The sequence below is a fragment of the Synchiropus splendidus genome, chromosome 3 (assembly GCF_027744825.2).
Source record: "Synchiropus splendidus isolate RoL2022-P1 chromosome 3, RoL_Sspl_1.0, whole genome shotgun sequence".
Lineage (NCBI taxonomy): Eukaryota > Metazoa > Chordata > Actinopteri > Syngnathiformes > Callionymidae > Synchiropus > Synchiropus splendidus.
The window spans coordinates 10,413,782-10,437,262 of NC_071336.1; the positions used below are offsets into that span (position 1 = coordinate 10,413,782).

At 44.1% G+C, this 23,481-nt stretch overlaps 2 protein-coding genes across 4 annotated transcripts in view; one reads left to right on the top strand and one right to left on the bottom strand.

Annotated features, from left to right (window-relative positions):
• The window catches only part of LOC128755651 (RAS guanyl-releasing protein 2-like), a 36,371-nt gene extending 22,106 nt beyond the window's left edge, over window positions 1–14,265 (bottom strand). The window contains exon 1 of the mRNA XM_053859525.1: window positions 14,016–14,265. The gene's annotated coding sequence lies outside the window, so the exon portion shown is untranslated. The remainder of the gene's footprint in view (window positions 1–14,015) is intronic.
• Window positions 14,266–15,060: 795 nt separating this feature from the next.
• On the top strand, window positions 15,061–23,065 carry alpk1 (alpha-kinase 1). Of its 3 annotated transcripts, none has more exons than XM_053859689.1 (15): window positions 15,061–15,102; window positions 15,222–15,300; window positions 15,970–16,126; window positions 16,860–17,014; window positions 17,091–17,289; window positions 17,572–17,631; window positions 17,705–17,791; window positions 17,875–17,951; window positions 18,028–18,123; window positions 18,200–18,304; window positions 19,275–20,907; window positions 20,986–21,133; window positions 21,772–21,934; window positions 22,008–22,194; window positions 22,259–23,065. In XM_053859689.1, the coding sequence occupies exons 3-15, from the start codon at window positions 16,024–16,026 to the stop codon at window positions 22,468–22,470; spliced, it is 3,225 nt and encodes a 1,074-aa protein (XP_053715664.1). In that variant the 5' UTR covers window positions 15,061–15,102; window positions 15,222–15,300; window positions 15,970–16,023; the 3' UTR covers window positions 22,471–23,065. The 3 variants fall into 3 exon arrangements, with proteins under 3 accessions (XP_053715664.1, XP_053715663.1, XP_053715662.1); XM_053859688.1 differs by having other exon boundaries at window positions 15,075–15,146; window positions 15,222–15,566; XM_053859687.1 differs by lacking the exon at window positions 15,061–15,102 and adding an exon at window positions 15,113–15,146.
• Window positions 23,066–23,481: the final 416 nt, after the last annotated feature.

Here is a 23,481-nt window from a genome sequence, read left to right on the forward strand (position 1 = left end):
CTTTATTCATGTCCAGAGTTGTCTGTAGTGTTTTTTTTTTTTACTTCTGCATTTTTTACCTCTGCGCTCAGAACACTCTGTCCGCAGGAGACAACTCATAACTCGGAATAGAGGTTCAGTTCTTGCTGACACTAGATCCTGACGCATGACTAAAAGAGGAAGATTCCCATCTGGCACAGCAGCACTGACAGGCTATTGTGCCATCCTGAGGCACGTATCGTCTATCATCCCTCTGACAGAAGCACTGTGATTCTCCCTCTTCTGAAAAACATCCTGTGTTAAATCTCTTGTGTTGTCGCAACTTCTGTTTCTGCAGAGTGTCTTTGTTTCTACAGTGTTGACTATGTTGTTGCTTTGTTTTCAATGTTCAATGTTTGTCCTTAATGTTTGTTATGCTGCTGCAACAACCCAAATGTCCCCCTTGTGGGAAGAATAAAGGCAATCTAATCTAATCTAGGACAATAACTTATCGTACACGATATACCGCCAAACACAATCTCCACGATGACAATTCTGCATCTCACGATAAATTCGCTAAACACGTGACACACTCGCTGCATTGGACTTGCACACGTGAACATGATGAGACCGCGACAGAGCACCACGCTCTCCAGCTCTGCGGTGTGTGACAGCTGTGGAGAATGTGGTGGACTGTGGTTCACGATCATAGTTTTTTACTTATTTTTAATAAAGAGAACCTTTGATAATGACACTGGTCGACTCTGAGTCTCTGGATCTGTCTTTATTTTATTCGATGGAGTGGTCCTCAGAGGTTCTCTGACGCGGCCGTCTGCCTTGGTTCACATCAACACATGCAGGGCTCCCGCTGCGCTGGTGCCTCGGCGGAACACCGTGGTGAAAATAGTTGGATATCGGATGGACCTCCGCTCTGCTATTGTTGGCGGCGTCCTCTTCCGCGTCCCCGATTAGGCTTCACTGATCGCGGACACACTCTCACAGGCGGCGCTAATGCTACGATCCGGCATCAGTTAGGGACCATCAACAAAACGTTAAAAGTATTCATGAAATATTCAATAAGACAAAGGAAAACAACCATTTTAGGAGAGAGAATTGTGAAAATGTTTTTCATCACACAAGAGAAAGGACTGACAGTTAGTATTATGTTTTGAGAATAGAATATGACTAAATGATCATTTATTGAGATACAGCAGACAGACGGCTCAATTTAACCCCTAAATAAAACGACCGGGTTCTACCAGAGACGTGAAACATTGAATTTCTCATCTCTACACTTGGTTAACTATTATATTCAGACGTAAACAAATAATGATGCTGGAGAAAAACTCCAATTTTCATCATGAAACAGTTTCACGAGAGACTGTAATGTGTCCAAAACATCGTGATAATTATCGTTAGCGCCGAAACTACTACATTTTGCGTGATAACTTTTTTTGTCCATATCGCCCAACCCTAATCTAATCTAATCTAATCTTCTCCTACAGTCCATCTTGGAAGATGTGGTTCAGTCTGATTGATTGTGTGGTCTCCCACAAGCGGTCGGAGCTTTGGTGTCATCCAGCGTTGCCTGGCGACGGCCATCTAAGCCCCATCGATCAGGTAGATTAGGGGGCGAGATGGGGATGAAAGGACCGATCAAACCTGGTGGTGATGGATCTGATTCAGTGGTCTCCGGAAATGTCACACGCCCTCATTCCAATGCCTCTGAGTCTTGACATCAGGGGCGGGAGGTCTACTTTCCCAGGGCGGCCATATTTCATGTTGGGTTGCTATTCCAGACGTTACATATTTCCGATGACATCATAAGCTAGCATTCCCCATCACAAGAGTTTGTTGTCTGAGCGTTTTGTACGATACACCAGCAGACAGGGGTTTCTATCAAATATTATTCTTCCCAGCCGGCTTCTTTTACAGCAGCGTAGAAAGCAGATTTATTTATTTATTTTAAAAGGAGCAAGCAGATATAATACATTACTGGGATGAATCCGAGTTATTTTTCTTGGCCACTGCCCCATTAATGTCACAGAAGGTGAATCAAATACTCTGTGAACCTGATCTTGTCACAGAAGTATAAATCTTGTAAACGCCCTCGCGCCTCTGTGTCGATAGCAGGATTGATTGATAATGAGACTAAGACAAACACAAAGGCAGCGAGCGCCATCCTACTATCGGCATTTCACTTACAGTCTCATTTCCTCCCTGGTAAATACCCCGAGCCCAGTTCCTCACTGAAATCGATTTCATATTGAATGAGGCTTCCACCAGTCGCTGCTCAAAACATGAGATGCAGTTATTATACCAACAACAACCTTCCTAAAAAAAAAAAAAGATGTGTTTCTGCCTGAGGTTCAAGCTCTGCCCATGTGGGAATAATTAGTTACCAATTTAAGACGAACATTTTAGGCTTAATGGTGTGAGTGTTTTCATTAGCCAATGGAGGAGACAGGAACAGGAGAGTTGTTGCCGTCTGCTAAATAGGCTTCATTCATTTATTCATCTTGGCCAAAAGGATGTTGCGGGAGTCGAGACAACACCAGTGTCTAGAGCAGAAGTGGGTGCCAGAGGTTCCGTGTAATTGCCAGAGCTACGTTTGTAGTCAGAGAATGTTGACCCCTCAGGGTATCAGTTCAGGCATCTCTTCTCTCCAGTCCAATCCAGTTCATTCACCGTATCACATTCAGACCATCTGTAAATCCTGGTGACTGAATGGCTTCAACGAGAATTTGAGTCAACAATGGAACCAAGTATACAGTTATGGTTCCTTGTTCCTGGGAGTGATTTACCATTCTGACAGCATCTGTGTATCATGGCTTATGGCAGAGTTGCACTCAATACAGGGGATTTACGAGAAGTCTCCACAAGACCAGCCTCGAGGCGGAATTTCCGTGTCGGAAAGTCTGTGAATCCTCGCCACCCAAACGAGACAATTTCAAGATGGGTTCCACGAGAGTAAAAGGGAAATAGAAAATTACAATCAATGAAATATGCCAAAGGCAAATTTTTGTGTTGTCTCTTCATCCAGCGGATTGTCATTGCTCATATTCGGACAAGTGACAGAATGGCGTTCAAGGACATCACCACCTGGTTTTCCGACTCGTGTAAGTGGAATGGGTTGACGCCGGCAGTGACAGCATTCCAAGAGCCCACTTCCTTGGTGAATAGAACACACCATCTTTTTTTAGTTGTGCATTTGCAAACACCACTTAAGAAGAGAAAATTTTCAAAAAGGGTTGGAATGGAAATAAACTTGGATGTGATTTGATTTTGGTGGTGTTCTATTGGTTCAAACATACTAATACATCATCCGCACGACTACCAACTGGGGACTGGTCAATCATGTGACCAGCTCTGGTGAAAACAACCACAAGCCAGAAAACGGAATTCATCCAACACAACATACACTCACATACACGTCTATGTGACTGGTGACACTGTGGATTTACCATCCAGGGTTTTCTCACGCAACGGAATGGGCCTTGTTGCTGTGCGTCCTCGTCCCGCCTGTTGCAAGTCTACTGCCACCAGCTGACCCAGCTCATGACACTTTCTCACTCAAATCAATAACATATATTGAAGTTCCTTCCACACACTTCAGTGTCCAATAGACTTTCTCCGATCACATCTTAGTACCTTAAGAATAAAAGTCTTCACTGCCATTTTACCATTAATTATATTGTTCTCCTCTGGTGTAATAGTGACAATGACCAATATAAATTTTAATTCAAATAAAAAATGCCGCCATACACAAGAATAAATTGTGAAGCCGTTTAAATATATCAAATGAACTGAAAATGTGTTTTAAATAGTTTTCAGCATGAATAGTAAGGAGAGTAAAAGCTTTCCTTATGTTCATTTTAATACAACACTTTCGAAAAACAGTCTCCAAACGATGAAATGTCAGTGCAGCAAGCAACGGCACGCTCATTCATGACACACACGCCAACAGCTGGGATGGCTTCAGGAAGTAGTAGTGAGTAAGCTGTTGCGTGATGGGACAGATCGAGCTCTCCTGAGGCGGTGACTTTATTCACAGACAGCAGGGTACTGAAAGCAGGAAGAGGGAATGCTTCCTTTTCCCTGGACTCACTGAATGCCACACTACTGACAGGGGCGGGGGGCGGGGGGAGGGCGCCGGCTGCAAACCCAGATTAGCAGCTGCAGTCGCTCCTCTGGGAGACGGGGGCAGCGATGCCATGAGGGCACATCTGAACAACAGTGAGTAAAAATCGGCGTCACAGCTGGTGGCGAGCGACGCGATGACAGAACAACAAAATTGTTGTGTGGAAATAATAAAGGGAAGCGAGAAAATGGGTGGGGTGGACTTGTAGATTTCACAATTTCGTTTGCGGCTGCCTGAGTGATGAGTTGCGCTCAGTGCGGGAATAATGTCTCACGCCCCGTCGCACATCTGGCACACCTAGGTGCCACTCAACCCTTTTCAAATGAACTGCAGAATTCATGTGATTAAAACCCTCCCCTCCCACCAACGCGGCTCACATTCACTCATTCATCATTGTGCCTTGCCGTTTCTGGCTGCTTTGTTATGAAACTTCCTGCCCGACTTTTGTTCGTTTTTATCAGATGTGAAAGTTGGGTTAACACAAAACACAGGAAGGGTGTGAGTGAAGTGTTTTCCCACTCATCTTGAAACAGTGTGTGACACTAAAGTCACACCGAGAGACAGGGACACTTACACCTCAAATCTCGTGATGCTCTGCTACTGTAAATGTTTTCGCCTGGTGAACAAGGATGAAGCTACATCAGCGCTGACTGTTTCACCACAGGTATTTCAAAATAAAGGTGCTGTGAGACAAACATTTGCGATACAACCACAGTCACCAGTCTGAGATGTGCTGAACCAGGAGGTTAACCCATGAACATGTGGTTGATGTGTACAAGGACGTGTCAATAGGCAGTTTTACAGCACAAAGTTTAGCGACAGCACTGTTGGACTAACTGTCCATCTCAGGTGTTCGTGACTAAGTACTGTCAGAGAGTGGCTGTGTGGAGCTCAGGTCTGAGAAGATTTAGTACACTCAAACAGGTGACACAAGGAACATAATGGGGCATTCTCACAAAGAACATTTTATTCATTACACTGGCAAAGATAATGGTTGAATTTTGAATTTTGTCAGAGACAATAGCTAACAGGAATTTTTGGCTCAACATTTCAGTATGAATCTTCTGCTCAACCTTTTTCCCCTTGGCATTTATATTTCACTTCACAATAAGTACAAAACCGCACTTCAGCATTTTTTTGGGGGGGTCTAAATCATCCTGACACCCGCAACCTCCGTACACAAAGGAAGAGATCACAAAAAATGTCAATAGACCACAGAGTTTCGCTCCCACGTGATTCGTGCCAACTTCGGCAGCTCAAGCCAAAGTTCATATTTCACAGCGCTGCTGATGTCTGACTTCCTGTTGTTACAGAGTTTTACTATGTGGATTCAACAGTTTCCATGAAATGACTTTATCTGACATATCAGTTTTGTACAGAGAGCACATGTGTCAGTGGCAGACGCCTGGAAAAAAAAGGATGCCAGGAATGTGTTGGAAGCAGTAGTGTCCTGGATGTTACTGATAAAGGACCATCCATCTGAAGTTACACAACAATATAGCTCCTCAGAAAACCAACGTGTGTCTATAGTGGTGGCACGTCTCCTAACCACTGACAGAAGAAGGAAGTCATATGCCAACTATCAATTTCCAAACATAGGGCTCCTGCATCCTGTGGCTTCATTTTTCGCGTGTGGTCACCATCGCATGAACTGAGTTATATGAGCAACCACAACATGGTACATGTTTTGGTGCTGAAGATCCAGCTGTTGGATCGGTGAAACGGTGCTGTGTGATGTTTCTGGATCTGAAATGAGGTATAGTATGTAAATACATTCACCTTGTGATCCAAAGTGTTAAACAAGGAATTGAAAGAGATATGAATGTCGACCATGAGGTAGGGATTTTATAACAATATCACACAGAACTCGGCCTGCACAATAAATCGTTCAAAAATCGCGATTTCGCTTCACCCTTGTGACTGGTTTAAGTTTCAGTGAATTTCTATTCACATTTAATTTACAAACCGACTGGATTTGCATCACAAATGGTACTTTCCTTTGTGAGTTTTACGCTCCCATGATGCTCATGGCTTCACCTTCACCTGTAGTCAAGTGTTTCACTTGTGACGTGGACGATTGGATAGCTCGGGGACAGGACAGAAACTGAAGGAATATGGATGACAAACCGGGAACTAGCTATGAGAATCAGCCCACAAAACGGTCTCAAAACAAACTTGTTCAGAAAAAAAAGGCTCGCCTTGGGTTGTGTGGCTGTATTTTGGATTCAAACCAGATGACAATGTCAATCTCAAGTGATTTGCAAGACGTGTTTTCCATCGTCCGTCACACCGCAAGGTAACACCACGAATCTTTATCAGCACCTCAAACGTTCTCTGTTTGGTGCTGCAACTTTGTTTTGTCATGGTGTGTAATAAACTTCTTATTTCATGAGAAAAAAATCATGGCTGAGAATCGTGATATCAATTCTTCGCTAAAAAACGGTGATTCATATTTTCCCCAAAAAATCGTGCAGGACTACACAGAACTACTGTAGAAATGGACGAGGACATGAGAGACAAGGCGGAGGGTGACACATGTTTTCTGTTTTGTTTCACTGTTGACATCACCGCAGGAGTAATTGATATGAATTTTTTCTGGTTTGATTGTGCTGTGAACGATCTATCTGGAACATAACTTGAGCAGCTATGACGTCTGTCTCCAAGTGGTCAGGGCCCCAAATAGCGCGAAGGGTGATGGGAAAATCAAAGTCCCAGCATAGGCGGACCCACCCACCCATTCTCAGCTCCATGGCGTAACATATCAATCTTGGGAAAAACTTGGGAAAAAACACATTGGATATCACTTTCCCTTGGTCTTATCAATGAAATTGCGTCTTTATTTACCATGTTCAGAAGGTAGTGCACATATTTTACACCGGTAACTGAACGCACCTGTGTGTAGCGAGACAATCACACCTTCGAGTCTGCCACATGCATCTGGCACAATTCTTAAATATGCAGTGTCATATGATCACACGCAGTCTATACAGGTGGTTGTGTTGAATTTCAATCATGTAAAACTATTTGCAGGAGAATCAAATTCAGCACAGTGTTGCACTAAGCGAGAACATGATCAGATCCTGCCGGCTCACCGTCAGAATGCAGCTTCAGCTTCAGTATCAGAGAACAGATGCCGCTTCATGACAGCTGGATGTGTTGCTGGTGCCAGTGAGCAAGCCAGCTTGTTCTTCTCACCAAAGATAAGGAGTGTCAGAAAAGTGTGAAGTTTAAAGAAAGACGGACACCATCGTCATCCTCAAACTGGTTCTGCAACCAACTGCAGTAGCCATGGTTTTTATAGGTAAACAAACAGAAATACCAATGACAACAGCAAAAGGCATGGAAACAACTCGTGTGAAAGTCTCACTGTTTAGCCACACACACCAAATGTTTTGTACTGCTGACCCTTCGTAAGAGAGGACAACATCCACTTCATTTTGACCTTCAGCTGTTATAAGACAAAGCCACCCATCTCGATCCTTCACCTTCAGACACTTCATCATCTGACAAGTGCTACTCATAAGTATGGTTTGAATAAAAATGAGTCATTTGCTTTCTTCCCCAGAAATCGCCCATTATTCACAGAGAAGAACCTTCTCAGTGTTACAATATAATTTATTTCATATATTATTTATATATACTGCATATATAATAAATAATCACATTTATTTGTTTTTATATTTCACAAAACGTCTCCCTCTTGCATTGCTCTGTAGATATGACTAAATCTCCTCTTTATGTTTCATAAATACCATGCTTCCTTAGTGAGATGAAACAACTGTACGTATATATATATATATATATCATTTTTTTTGAAGATCATCTAATTTAGAGTGTGAGTGAGGTGACACAGATCAGTGCACTCATACTCTCCACAGAGACTAATTTGCTTTGTGCCGTTTCGTTAACTTGTGTCTGTCAAACTTCTGCACCCTGCACTTTGCAGTCGGTCTGACGTGTTACCCACATCAGCAGGGCGAGAGCACTCAAGCGAGATGCTGTAGAAAAATAAACCAAAATTGCTTCTCAGACCACAAACCCCATAGTTTCCTGTAATAAAACCCCTTGCGCATGAGGAAGATTAGAAAATCCACTTTATGATTGCAGGTGCCGGAAATCAGTTATTTTTCAGTCCTTCCCTCTGTTCTGAAAGAGTTTGAAAATGAAACGCAGTTCTGCGATTTGCCTGCACAAACCACTTGGGTTTTTTTTTTCTGACTGCTGCCACTTGTCAACGTTTCGCTGCAAAACAATTTCATTTGCACCTCAGGCTTCAAACAGTGACTTTGACATTGTGAGTGCTAAAAACCAGAGTAGGAGTATGAAGCCCGAGAATGAAAGGTGGGCCATGAAATACATGAAAAGTCTCCTGCAGTGCTGAATAAAAAACAGCGCTACACACCACATTCTCACTGTTACAGTTTCGCACTGTGTCCTGTGTTTACACTAAGCCTTCACACTCACAAGATGACTTTGGGGATAAAAGAAACTTTCACTTTCTCAGAGTTGGATTCGCACTGTGGCAACTTACACCACGTGTGGAGCAACAGTTGCATTACAGGGTGAACAGGTCAATTTCAAGTCCATCTTCCTCCAGTTGTTATAGGTCTTTCTCTACTAAAATAAATGGCAAACGAAATGGGAAATAATGTGACATCTTCCTGCAATATCTGCTAAATAACAGGAATATTGGAAAATTCCAAAAGATAACTTTGTGAAATGACTCCTCAACTTATCTACTGAATCCAGCCAAAACAGACATCACTAAAATGAAGACCAACAGTCATCAAAAGGACTGACATAAACAGGGCACAGAGGGAAAACACAAAATCAAAACAACCATGACAAAAACCATTGATACACAGTCATCAAGTAGCCTTGGATGAAAGCAAAACATTTCAAATGTCCCCCGACGTAGCATCTCCAAGATGGAATGAGTAGGATTCCTCTCTACCCCATAAAGGTAATTCAAGATGGCATAAAGAATTTTGAATGAATAAAATAGGCTGGAAGAAACTAGCACATTCTGCCTTGTTGGGTTTCCTCATCATCTGTCTGGTTGTGCAGTCCCCCACCCAACACCCCATTTCTCTCAGGTGAGATTGAGCTCACATGAGCGGCAAATGAGCCGCACATGTTTTGAAAGCACCCAGCAAAGTTTAAAGAAACTATGGAACGTGTCACATCCACCCGTGATACAAGCCACAAATGTTTTTGAAAGAGCCAGTCGTCTTTGCACAAGGTGCTGGCTGATCGCTTCAAGTGAAACTCAATGTATCGCTCATGACCTTGAGAATTGTCCCCATCACCCAGTAAAATTACAATCTTCATCTCGCATAATCCTGTCAAAGAACACATCCTGCTTTCACAGGCTGCTTCGTAAGTTTCAGCGGAAACCCAAACCAAATGCTTAAGAGAAGCAACATTTCTAAACCAGAGCATTTTATTCATTATCTTTTCACACTTTTTCACCATCAGTATCGCTGCAAATTATATTGCATCTAACATTTTGTGAAAGTTTTCCCTCTGTTTTCCATGAATGTTTGTTAGAGATGCAACCTGTTGTCCTCCAGAACGACCTTCAGGGCTCTGGAGAGGAGATGTCACATGGTGTGTAATCTGACCTCCAGTCAGACTCCATAAAAGGCCTCTGGGGGAAATTAGGTGACCCTGGGTCAATACGCAGATCAAATGTAGGGGATTAGGCCAAAATGTAAGGAGACAAAAACATGGATAGAAACATAGTGTGCACGAAATGTCTTGTGTGAGCGTCCTTTGGTTGTATGCAGATAGATTTTTGTTTGTCCTTCTTCCCTGCTCTCAAGATATGTTGGTTCTCCCGTATGAAGCAAACAGCAGCCGCTCTTCACCATGCAGCCAATTATGGTGAGCAGCTCTGATAAGTGCAACGCCGCTGCAGGTCGAGGTGGAGGAGGCGGCAGAAAAGGATGTTAAATATCAAGGGTGGCTGCTCCAGAGGCCTGAGGTAATTGCATTGCGGCAGAAACGAAGAGAGAGAAAGGTGGAATGGAGTGTGAGGAGGGATGTGGATTTATTTTTCTTTCAGTTGTTTGTCAGAATTTCAGCAACTTTAATAAAAAATGTAGAAATACATTTGCACACACAACAAACTGAATGAGCTGAATCAAAAAGGTCAATGAAATGTGTTCTGAAAGTGATGGGCATGTAGCCAACATAAGAGGCTGCTCCTCCTGGCTCAGAAATAAAACAGTTAAGCTCGTAATTCTTGTCGCACATTAGTGAGAGAGAGGCTGTCGTTGATAGTAATTCAAAGTCCAAAATGACTGGGCGAAAAGCACTATCAACTGGGCTCGGAAAACAACGCCGCTGTCCTTGGAGCTTCTGACCAGCCGCTACTTTCGGTGTCGTTGGTGGACTGAACACTGTCTGTCGCCGTGAGCATCACACTATAAATTGTGATTTTTGAGAACCATGCCTGAACTCCAGAGAGAAGCTGTTGCATGTCAACGCTTGGCAGGTCTCAGCTGGCCTTGGCAACTAATGTTGCTAACTGCTTTCCAGTGATGAGCTAAAGCTATGTTTTCACCAAAGCCAAAACTGATTCCAGAATATATTGCACTGAGATCACACACTCTTTTCACAACATACACGGCCTGAGCTCTTCATGTTGCCTGCATCGAGGCCTCCAGGACGGGAGCCTGCCTGCTCTGGCCGCTCATGACATTGTAATGGAAGTTAACTTGATTAGCTGCCAACTGTTTTACCTGCTAAATCAGACACAGGGCGGTCTGACTTGATATATTTTCAGTGTCCACTTACAGACATTTATTGGTAGTTTTCATTATTTATGTCACTTTAGCTGAACAGTTTTAACTTTATCCTTCAAATGTGTCGGTTATTCATAGCTGTTTATTGTAAGAATGAGCAAGAGATCCAATTATTTTGTGTCTGCAACCTTGGCCAGCTGATAACTGTTGCTGTTGTTGTAACTGGATTGATCATCCTCATTCGTTTGCCATCTACTGAGAGACGATCCTTTTACTCCTCGCTTTTCTTGTCCACAAAGACACATTGCTGTCACTCTTCTTAGCAGCCAGAATAAAACAGCCTGATGATTTTCAATAGTCCTGCATCCTCCCTCATCTCCCATCACTACCTGTCATAGCCGATCACAACCACTGATCACGTGTGACAGCTGGCGCTGTGATGAAGCCCCGCTGGTTGTGATGCATCCGCTCCTCCCTACTCGCTGCTCACTGAGCAGCCGCATGCCTGCTGTGGAGTGTCTTTCAATCTTGCCATGTAAATTTTGCATCCTGCAGCACATGCACGGTAAAAAGCGCAGGGAAGCACCTTCAAGTTAAAGCAGCAGCACAGAGAGTTTTCTGGACTCATGAAAGTGAGAGCGCTAGTTCCTCAGCAGCAACACGCTTAGGCAGCACTCGCTGGTCCGAGCGTGACATTTGGAACGCTAAGCAAGTTGCCCAAGAAATAATCATTCATTTCACCAAGCTGCATGAGCAGCCTTTCTCAGGTGTCGTTTACGCGGAGACGGAAATGTCTGGATGGAGTCAGGTGCAGCGTTCGCCAGCCACCTGAATCAGAAACTTCTGAAAACATCTGGAGTGGAAACTTTCATAAACGGTATGTAAATATTTCACGAACATAGGAAAGTCTCAAGAGACTCACCAAACTGCGGCGTCCTACATCAAATTAAATGTTTTTCAGTCGTCCATTTGACAGAATAGTTGCTGCATTCCGCAAGGTTCTTTTCCTATTTTTTGCCTTCATGCCTTCTTATATTAAAACGTATGTGAATAAAAATGATTTAATGGTTCATGTTTTCACATCATGTACACAGAAGGTCTCATCATTTCGATTACAAATTCATTGTCAATCCATGTGTGATCGGCGCTCTGGCTGATCAGTATCAGTGATGCCGATGCCGAGCGCAAACCCTCATCAGAGCCTCCCTGGTTAAAAGCCACTGGTCATTGGACTAACTGGACAGCAGACAACACAGAGAAGAACCCAAGAGCAAATCTCCAGACATGCTTAGGAGTTAAATCGTGCTGCTCTTGCATCTTAACACGTGTGGATAAAGTGGGAGTGAAGCTGCCTCAGAGCAAGTAATCATCAGCTCTATGAAAATGCCTTGTAATCCCTGCTGAAGGCAGAGGTGGAGAAATCAACTTCTACCACAGTGGCCAGGAGTGCTTAAACATAGATGTGATAAGGAAGACATCTGAGTCATTTCAACTTCATTTTCCTCTCATTGATGAGTTAGGCGAGTTTGCCAACACCTCAGGTGACTATCCTGTTCGTGATGCTGTGATTGGCTGACGGAGTTAGATTCAATATTGAATAAGGAGCGACGAAATGCTCATAATTGAAAATTGAGATCCTCTGCCACGGTGGAGCTGGGCTCACCGCGGTTTTTGAAAAGCAGAGTGAGTCATCTTGATGTGCTGCCTGACAGAGCAGATCACTCCTCAGTCACTATCTATTGACTGTTGGGAAGCTGGTAATCATAGTGATGAAGATCCTTTCAGTGATTCCTCCTCTTCTTTCATTCAGTTGTGTCTTTCATCATGTTATTGTCTTGGTCGCGTTTTGTACTCTCAATTTACGCCAAACTATGACACACGGCCTGTTTAGGAAGCAGGACATTTCACTGGGAGAAAGACGTGTGTGCGATTTAGTAGCAGTCTGGTAATCCATTGCACTCCACTAAATAATAAATCAGTTTCACATCGCCAAGGAAAAGGTGACTTACAAAACAGCTTACCCATATCTGAATAAACGACTCCAACCGCCGCATAAAAAAATAAAGTAAAATGACAAGAACACAGAATTTGGGGTATTTTTGTTAGCTAAAAATATAAACCACTTTAATATTATTATTTGCCCTTTTTGACTATTTGCCCTCCTGTTGAATTCAATGAAAGAATATTTATATGTGACATGAGCCACATCAACATATATAGTTGGTGGTTTTATAGAGGGGATTAATGTGAATTTTGAATGAAAAAAACGAGGAATGTTTTCCTCCAAAACACATAAAGCCAAACATCAACCTCATGAATTGAAATTATCTTCAGACATTCACATCGGTGTCCAAGCAACTGACTGGATAGGAAGTCATGAGTTCAAATTTCTCAATATGGGTCCTTGAGCAAGGTCCTTGCCAAATTTCCCTTTGATCAACAGCTAAATGACATGCAAATAGATGAACTTGCTTCTCTTCAAGTTTGGTGAGTAATGTAACATTAACGTATGCAGATTCACTGCGAGCACTCAGCAATTTGAGTATCAATGATCTACTCCAGGGAGCCCTCTAGTGGACAGCAACATCCCATGATTAAAACTTTATAACAAACATACTTTTGGTGAATGTGGGTATCATCCGTACCTACCCATCTAATCTGGACTAAAGAGGCTGGGTTCTTCTTTAAAAGGTCACCATTAAATAAACAGGAAGGAAATGAGTGTAAATAAAACTTGGCTTGTAGAGTAACAACCACCAGAGCGGCAAACTACACTCTTGTTGTTTACCTTAACCCTCTGACCAAGACCATAGCAGGGTAAAAACCCTGACACTCCCTGGATCTATTTTGGGAAGACACATTCCTGCATCCTCCTCTGCTGCTCTCCCTGCCTCATAAATGACTGTCGGGCTCCAAGTCACCGTACAATTCAATGATCCCTGTACTCATGGAACAGGTGCATATTCTGATGTTCTGACCCCGAGCAACAGTTGTTCAATGAAGCCACCGCCACAACTGAAGTCCCCAGTGAATGGCAGAAATCATGCAACATGACAGGGCGATAAATCAGTCATTTTAAAAAAGCTAAACACCGAGATGGAGGAAGTCCTGGTTCCAAACATGCGCTAAGAGTAACGCTGATCCGCTTTTAATTGCTCTCATCTTACCTTTTTAGAGTTTGTCGGCTCCCATGTTGTTGGCAGAAGGACCGCAGTAACAACAGTTGTGGGTTCGGATCGTTACATCACTGAAGTCAGAGCCGAAGTGGGCTCCTGCAGAGAGAGTGGCATCAGACAGAGGGACCCCTTCTGGGCTGCTCCTGCGGATGTTTTGACGCTACATTAATCCCGCTCCAAGTCTCCTCCCCCTCCCGCTCGAAGCCAAGTTAAGAAGCTGAAGGTTGCCGGAGGAGCGCGGGCTGCGCTGCGGAGCTCCGTCATCTGGCAGCAGCTGGAGCGGAGAGCTGAGCTTCCGCTGGCCGCCTGCAGCGCGCCTCAGTGCAGGGCCATAGTCCCGCCTGCCGGCGGCGGCGCGGCGGTGCTGTTTCAGCGGCAGCAGGCTGCTCTCGATGTAGCTTTGTAATAACAGACAATTACGGTGCTAATGGAGCGGACCGACCGAGCTATTTCTGGGCTGCACTGACAGAGCCTGAAAAAGTTTGTGTCAACGTACTTCCGTTTTATTAAAGTCATGAATCCAATTTTAAACACATTTATTTTGTTGTTTTCTTTCTTTCTCACCATCCCTTAGTCGGTGTTACTATTCACCACGCGCATTTTTATCAGAATACCTTCATTTTCCCCTGGTACTATAAAAAAAAAATGTGTAAACACTATCCCTAATCCCACAGTCTGTTGGGTCTTTTTGGGGGGTCTTTGTTTAGTCTCATTAATCCAAATTCTCTGTGCAATTTCATTGAATTATTAAAGCTACACGCTCACGTTTACATAATTTGTCATTTTCGGATTCTTACACTTCAATAAATATATAAATAGATATCAAACCCTGCACCAAATCTGTCATGTTTGGCTGAACAGAAAGTACATTGTTTCACCAGCATGCGGCACTGAGTGTTTAGATATCGCAACTGAAATGAAACTGAAGAATAATTTACTGCCCTTCACCTGTCACCGTCGAGCCTCTAAAAAGCCCCGAATGCGCTGGTGTGGGAATTTCCGACAGTGACGAATGCAGCAGTCTACAGTCCCGCCCAACTCGGAAGTGAAGGGAGTTCATTTGCACTGTACTTTTTTGGTCAGTTATTGAACACACAGTGCGTTAACCAAGTTTCAAACCTGGTCTGCTTTTGTCTACATGCGTTTTGCTTAATGTTTTGTGTGTGGTTGTTTATTGTGGTTCATTTTATCGCCCAGGTTGTGCAGGTTTATCCCATGACTCTGAGAGAAGTTTCGATGCAACACAGTTCACCAAGATGAAGTATGTGTTCCCAAAGTAAGTGTCTTTATTCCTTCTTATGAATGAATCCACCTGGGATTCTGGGCTTTACGACCGGCTACTCATTGACCAATGGACTGGCTCTCACTATCACATCGGTAGACGAGGTTGGCATTTACTTATCAGGTGGTGATGACATTTGGACTTCTGATCCTGTAATTGTTCAGGTATTGGAAAAAGGTGAGTAACTCCAATTGTATCGTTGTTTTCAGGCATGTTTCAGCTTGCATCACTGACTTTCAGTCAACCTGAAAATCCAGAAGGTATTCCAGAAGTAGTCATTCACTTTAGTATCATATATATTAGTGATAACAGCAGAGATGTGGAGATCATTTCAATTCCGTCGACCGGTGTCATGACTCTTGTCAATATCTCCTGATCAGTTCTTGAGCAAGCTCAAGTGAAGTCAGTGGTTTATGAATATGCCTGAATGTGTCTAAATATGTCAACAATAGAGTTGAAGTTACAAACCTCAGACTGATTCCAAGTTCAACTGTTACTGGAAAAGAATAATGATGGTGAAATGAAAATCATTTTCACTCGTAATGATCCTGACTGTATGACCATTGTACATCTAGTGTGACAGCACGTGAGGACAATTCATGGAACAACTGCAAGTGTTTCAAAAACACATTGTTCTTTTTTTTCTCTTTCTGTGCTTAACAGTCGGGATTCCCCAATAATTCCAGTTATAAAGTTAACGTGGGGTGCGCCTCCACTATGGACGGTCAGGTGGGACAACTGCTGGAAGAGTGTCTGAAAGCAGCCGCTGCTGTGAAGAAGGACGGTGAGGAGGAGAGGAGGAACTACTGCGCCTGCAGAGGTCAGACACTAGATGATGCTGTGTCTCCAGAGGTGACAGTGTTTCATCATGGGTGAAGTAGCTATAGCTAGAATACACCCTGCTGGTGCTACTGCATGTTGTGTGGCATGTTTTGGGTGTGGAGTGGGTCAGTAAATGCCAAAATAGGCCCAAACAATGACTTTGACATGGTGATCACTTATATGGCATTGATAAGAAAAGTCTTTGATCGAGTGGCAATTGAGCTGCAAATGTCAGTCATGACAATAAACCCTATCAGGACTAGTGCAGTACACTGAGGAGACCAAACATAACGTTGTTGTTGGAAATGCAAAATATTACTTACGTTGCAGATCTGCTCCCTGTGGTATCGTGGGGATACATTCGCAAAATGGTTGTTAATGAATTCCAGAATTGACAATGTTACTGAGGATGTCACCTTTTCAGATTAAACTTCATCTTGCCAGGAAAACTGTCAGAATACTCGAAGGAAAAAGGGACATAGGACGAGACAGCTCAAGAACAAGTTACTGATGTCGTAGTTATTAGTTGACCCATCATGCTTGAGGGACTAGATTTAGCTTTGGTCCTGTCACAAGCAAACTGACTTACAAAGTGATAATAACATACTTACAATTGTTCGTGTGTGTGTGTGTGTGTGTGTGTGTGTGTGTGTGTGTGTGTGTGTGTGTGTGTGTGTGTGTGTGTGTGTGTGTGTGTGTGTGTGTGTGTGTGTGTGTGTGTGTGTGTGTAGACTCGCTATGTGCAGAGCTGGAATGTCTCCTGCAGGAGGCGCTGGAAATGAAGTGGCCCTTCGTTCCAGAGAAGTGGCAGTACAAGCAGTCAGTCAGTGCCAAAGACAAGACCAACCTCAGTGACCTCATCAGCCAGAATCTTCACCAGCTTCTGGTAACAACCTCAACACTTCAGATTTCACACCGCACTGTTGTCTTCCTCTCATCGCCATTTGCCGTTTTGGCTTCAGATTTTCCTGAGGTCATGCATCCTGGCTGAGGAGGTGCAGACCGCACTGGCCGTCGCCTTCCTCGTCGATCGCTTCCTCTACTGGGCCGACGAGTCCAGTCGCTTATTGAGGATTGTCAAGCTGCTTCACAGAAGACAGCGTGGGGCGTCCGTGGCTCCTCAGCTGGTCATACGCCAGGCGAGAGTCTACCTCAACTCAGGTATGGGGTCTGGCCGGCCTGTATCAGTAGCAGTCATATAATGCTCCACTGAAACTGGTGAAAACAGACCTAAATAAACTAAAGAGATGCATCCATTTTAATGTACATTTCATTTTTAGGCTGTTGAAAACACAAGCCCACACTTTCTTAGCAAGTGACTGATCTAACATCTGTCATGTTGAGATCTGCTTCATTGACTAGCAGCAGCAGCAGCAGCATTGGCTGTTTGCATCCCACAGTCAGGCAAAAGGCAGGAAACAAAAACTGTCCTTTCCTTGACAGGCAAACTACAGAAGGCAGAATTCATTCTGTGTCACCTGATCAGCAACAACGGCGCCACTGGTAATGAATCAGCTCCATAAAAGGTGACTAGTATTTTTGGATGTGAATGATGGTTGACGCCCCGAAATCTCAGGTTGCTGGGTGTACCACTCGGAGAGCGACAGGGCTCTGGTGCAGTCTGTTTGTCTTCAGATTCGTGGGGTGGTTTTACAAAAGCTTGGTGAGTATGTTTCTTATTGACTTCCGCCCACGATGTGTGAAGGCCAGAGCTGTTCACCTCATGATTTTGTCAAATATTTAAAGGACTGTGGTTGGAAGCAGCAGAGCTGATCTGGGCGTCTTTGATCGGCTATTATTCACTTCCTCAGCCAGATAAAAAGGTGAAAGGTCATGATCCTGGCCAGTCCAGCTCGTGACACAATGTTGATTTTTTTTTGTGTGTGTGTTACCGTAAAGGGAATTGGAACATCTCTTGGAATACTGGCCAACATCATGGTCTCAATGAACAACCAAGACTTCCAAGCTTTCAAGAGTATTCCAGATATCGATTTGGCAAGTGATATCTGATGTGTCCATGTTTCACCAGTCTTCAGCTTCTTCAAGCTTCATGCTGTTTTGGTGTCCACAGTCTTTACTGGGAGATGGAGGTCATCGTCTTCTGTCTGCAGCTGAGGCAGCAAAGCTGGCGGTGGTGTACAGCCAGTACACGTCACTCTACGTGCTGACCAACGTGGTAAGTTGACGCAGCCAAAAATGGCTCCTCTGACCTTTGTTTCATGTGTTTTATGATGATGTTTTTTAACTGTTCAATATTAATATTTAGTTATTAAAACACACATGTGGTCTGGCCGTTTGGTTTGATGTCAGGTCACAGCAAAGTGTGTTCAAATTGAAAAGAAACTAGCTGGATGTGAACCAGCTTGACCTGATTTTTAGTAGCAGTTGATCACATGACGGGGAGTATTCGTAACAAAGGTGGAAGTCTTTGGAACTGCCGTGAATCCAAACAAACACATCCAACAGCAATAAAATGACCAAGAAGAAGTTCCCTTTTTTCTGGCTCAACTACCTGCCTCCAAGGTGTGCATGTGCCTTTCGCCAAAATACTGTATACTCTTCCCACAGTTAAGTTAATTGTAGTCAGTATAAGCTTTCATTGTTTTTTTTTCAGGGTCATATCATTTGCTTGTTTAAGCTAAAGTAGTAGAAACAATTTCTCCCACACCGTCAGTTAACATTGAAATAATGGAAGCCATACAGAGACAGAGGAGTGTGCAAGCCACCCCACCCTTTAATGCTCCACTTCAGCCGAGCTCAACTCAAGGGCCATGACACGAATAAACAAAGTTCCGCAATGACAATTCCACTCGTCATGTAACAATGCATTGTAATAACTGATGCTCTAAAAAATCTGACTAAACGTGTTCAGTTGTGGAAATGTCTAGAATTCTATTTGGTGTTTGGTTAAACACACCTACTTTTACACCTACCTACGACATTGTTGCCGGTCCACATCCTTCAACATGTCAGCCTTAGGTCATTATACCTGGGTTTAGGTTTGGTTAAGCATCATGCCTCTTGTTTTGGATGGTTAGGTTTAGAGGCCAGGGAAGGCATTGTGTCAATGAAATTGTCCCCATAAAGTCATGGCTCAAACTTTCTTCTACAAGTGACATTAACTCTGCCTCCCCCGTGCTCTGCAGACGAGTCAAGGAACCTGCTTGCTGTCCTACAGCTTCTCTCTGGAGTGTACTCCTGAGCAAAGGCACTCATCCCTCCTCCAGGCCAGAGAGGCATTTGAGATCGGACTACTCACTAAATCAGAGGGAGAAGTGGTCTCCAGTGTTCAGGAGCTTCACACCTTTATCAAGGCGGCGTATTCCCTCGCTGTCACTCACAAGTGGCTCGGCACAGCCACAGATGCCGTTGAACAAGCAAAAGAAGCTTGCCAGAAAGCTTTAGCACTTTTTTACGACTACTGCAAAGCCCAAGCTCCAGACAGAGACAGCTTTTGTATTGAAATCATGAGGCTGGTGACTCAGGTCAAGCGTTTATTGCAAGTAAAGCCTTTTGTTAACTCTGACAAGGGATCGTTCATCCCCGACTTCTACCGAAAAATCAAAGATACTTCAGTCAGCTTTACTTTGCAAAGTTTCTTCAAAGTGATGCTGCGGTTCAAAAAATACCATGCGTCGCTTTGTGAGGCCCGGAAGACCGATTGTCCCGGCGCTACAGATGGCACCGATGGAGCAAGGTCGTGTATCACTGCACTGGGAACAACAGTCAGCACACTGAACACGGAATGTACCACAGAAGCCTGCAAGGTGTCAGAAGAACTGGGCGACAGATGTCTGAGCGATGACCTGGTAACATCTCCCGGACTTTCACCTCAAATGTCTGACCAATGTGGAGCCCTCAGAACCACAGAGAGTCTAGGCTCCTCATGGCAGAACGTCTCCTTTAATTGCTCTGTATCACCACAATCCAGCGGCAGCAGCGGCAGCTTGGCCTTTTTGCGTGCAAGAAATGCCAACAGGAAGCAGATCTGTCCGACCACAGAGACTGAGGAAGAAGGGTCCGAAAACCATGGAAACAATGCAAAAGACTCCAAGGCTGCCCCAGGTGCCTCGAGTCCCACAGCCTGCGCTGCTTTATCCTCTGGTTCAGGACAGAATTCAGGAAATGTAAAAGTGACCCAAGCTGACATTGGCACAGCTTGTACGGAAGAAGATGGAGTTACTCCGGAGTTGTCGGTTTCCCTGTCAGAGCTGCAAATGAGCAGCTCTTTGAGTTGGAGTTTTGGTTCTCACTCATCCTGGGAAAGGATTTCAGCCGACATGAACTCCCCTACATACCGAAGGATCCCCCACATTTCTAAACAAGCGGCCTTCCAACGAAGCAAATCTTCTGGGTCCAGTGGGAGCTTCCACCTCCTGGAGACGCTTGAATCTGATACCGCACCACCAAACCTAACAGAGGCCCGACCTCAGCCTCACGGAGTCTGCAATGATGACCCTGTCCTGAACTGTGAGGTCACTGCTCCTGCCGACTACCCAGACCAGCCGCAGCTTAAAGAAAAGGTCACCAACACGTTTTCTACTGAGAATTCATTTGAGGTGCTGGAGGAGAGCCCGAGTCAGGCCCCTGCCATCCTTAACTCTCCGTGCTACTCTTGTCGCAATCGAAGCTGGGGAGAGTTTGCTCCAGAAACACAATATTTCTTGACACCACAGGATTACTTTCATCTCTTGAGCGGAGTTTGTCATGAATGTCTCATGCGGAGACTTCACAGTGACCAGACGAAGTTCAAACTCAAAACTCATGGCGTGACTCTCAGTAAGTCCAAATTAAGTCTGCAATATTCATTGCCATTGGTTGTTAATCTCATTTTGTACTCTATTTATCTTTGTGCAGATGCTCTTCATTTGAAGTTCTCAAAAGCTAGCGGACTGTGGATGGCAAGAGAGACTTGTGTTTACATTGGCCAACCGATGGAGAAGGAGGGGAAACAAAGAAGAGCTATATGGGTGCAGTTTCTACACCAGGAGGAGAGACTGAGCAGGTACTTGGCTTGAAGACTGACACAGTCTCACTCCTTAGGCGTCACATATCGACTATCAGCAAGTGCGCTTTTGTGTCTGACATGGACGCTGAAGTCCGCTCCCCGTGTTGCATGTTGACACATGTTCATCTAATGCATCATCTGTGTGGATCATCCTGTGGCTGTTGTGGTGTCCTTTGGCAAGACACAACCCGCCTTCCCTCACATAGATGAGTCATGATCGGAGGTATATGTATATTACCACCACTGTCATGAATGGATAATGGTTTTGTTAAAGCACTTTAGTTTGATTCTTATGAATTCTAATGTTTCCCCACCTGCATGATGCCAACAAGCTTGCACCACGAGTGAAATGATCACATGAAATCGAATCTGAAGAGAGGAACCGAGACTGCAAGACTGCCATCCATTGGCTTAACGCCAAGCATCGACTTTGTTTGCGTGACATGCCACCTGCAGTGTCAGGAAACGCTCGAGGTGGAATGTGCGTAACTTAATTGATGTGTCAACATGCAGCGCAGATGGCGAAGACAAACGCATACCTGATGGTGGTCGATATTTGATGCTTTAGTAGTGAGGATGTGCTGTTCTGAACACATCCATCTGTCCATGTCTTGACGTTGGCTGTCCAACCTCAGTTATGTAGGGAAAGATTACTTGAATCCAAAGCAGCTCCACTTTCACCTGAAGGACGTGGAGAGGCAAATGACGGCCCAGTTTTACATCACTGAATTCAACAAGAGCCTTTATGACAAGGATGTCATGGCTCAGATTTTCTTCATACCTTCGGAGGCATTACTGGTGAGAAGGTCCCTTCACTTTACTGGTGATAGAAGACTTCACTCTGTCCGTATGTCTCTGCACTCGCGAGCAGCTCCTGAGAGACAACGAGATCGTCGGCTGCTTGACCGTGGAACCGTTCATGCTCGGGGACTTTGTCAAACTGACCAACAACACTGTGCGGAAAGACACAAGTTTCGAGGCCACCGAGTATGGGCTGGCCTTTGGTCACTTCACGTACCTCTTTTCCAACCACCAGGAGATTGTTGTGGACCTGCAAGGTTTGTTTGTTTTAGCCGTTAAACAAAGTCCCTGTGAAACAATGATTGTTCTCGTCCTTTCCAGGGTGGGTGACGGCGAACGGCAAGGGACTGACTTACCTAACGGACCCACAAATCCACTCCACCAAGACCTCGAAGGGACCCTCTAACTTTGCTGACAGAGGCATACGATACTTCCTGGAGGATCAACATGGACCCCAGTGCACCAGCATTTGTCAGCTCCTCCAGCTCCCTCCAGTGGCCGAAGAGCCCCAGATACTTCACTACAACTCTTAAACATTTTCCTTTTTCATTGGCAGCTTTCCACTTTATTTTTATTGTCTGAGCGGTGGTCCTGTGGAGTGTTTCCGTCAGTGCCATAGCTCTTCCTACAATGCATACCTGCTCATCTCTGCTGGGTGTTGCCTGCCGAAAGGCCACCAATGGGCACTTTATGTCGATTATATTTTTTATGCTTTCAACTAGTGGACTGAAGGCCTGTCAGTCATGTTGCCTTTGCTTCCTCTTGGTTCTTGAGAATGAGAAGTTAGAGCAAATAAATGCATGAATATGGGGCATGATCACAGGATTGACAACGAACCACAAGGGCTTTGCAGTATGGAGGGTTTCAGGAGTTCTTCTTTTCTTCACGACATTGTTAACCGGGGCATCAGACATGATGGCTGGATTTGTAACTGTATGGTGAGTCAGTAGTAGTAGTAGATGAGGTGAGACGTGTGCTCTGTGGCCTTCAAAGATTCATATTCAAACCCATAATCAAAAACTAACATCATGTCAGCTTTGTATTTTTGTGGTGAATGTGCTTCTCTGTTGACGTTTTATATTATTCAAGATAATAAATCTTATGATCTGTCAAAATAGAGAGTATACAAACTGGTGTGTCTTCATATATGCTGTATTTGTGCTCAGTCATTCTTCCTGATAAGCATGTGATTGTGGATTGTTGTCGAGCAGGATGAGCGGCACAGAAATCCCCTGGCAGAGACACGGATAAAGTTGAAATCTAAATTTACACTTGTAAGTATGCATGTCATAGACTGTTCCATGTTGACGTTTTTCACAAAACCATTTACATTAGTGAAGTAATAAGAACTAATTTATAGAATAAACTGGATTAAGATCCCCCTTCAGTTGCCTTTTATTGGCCACCCCGTACATGAAGTTTGTCATTTGCAGCTTCTGTGCACAACAAGTGGAAGCTCAACTTAAACTCCTATCAAACCACATTAAGGGAACAGAAAACGATCACATGCGTCTTTTGTAGGTCAGCGATATCAGGTGATGTTG

Excerpts from the sequence above, each read along its gene's own strand:
- alpk1 (XM_053859689.1), top strand. The coding sequence starts at position 16,024 with ATGGACGGTCAGGTGGGACAACTGCTGGAAGAGTGTCTGAAAGCAGCC. Across the intron at positions 16,127-16,859 it reads GAACTACTGCGCCTGCAGAG|ACTCGCTATGTGCAGAGCTG; the intron begins GTCAGACACTAG and ends GTGTGTGTGTAG. Across the intron at positions 18,305-19,274 it reads TCTACGTGCTGACCAACGTG|ACGAGTCAAGGAACCTGCTT; the intron begins GTAAGTTGACGC and ends CGTGCTCTGCAG.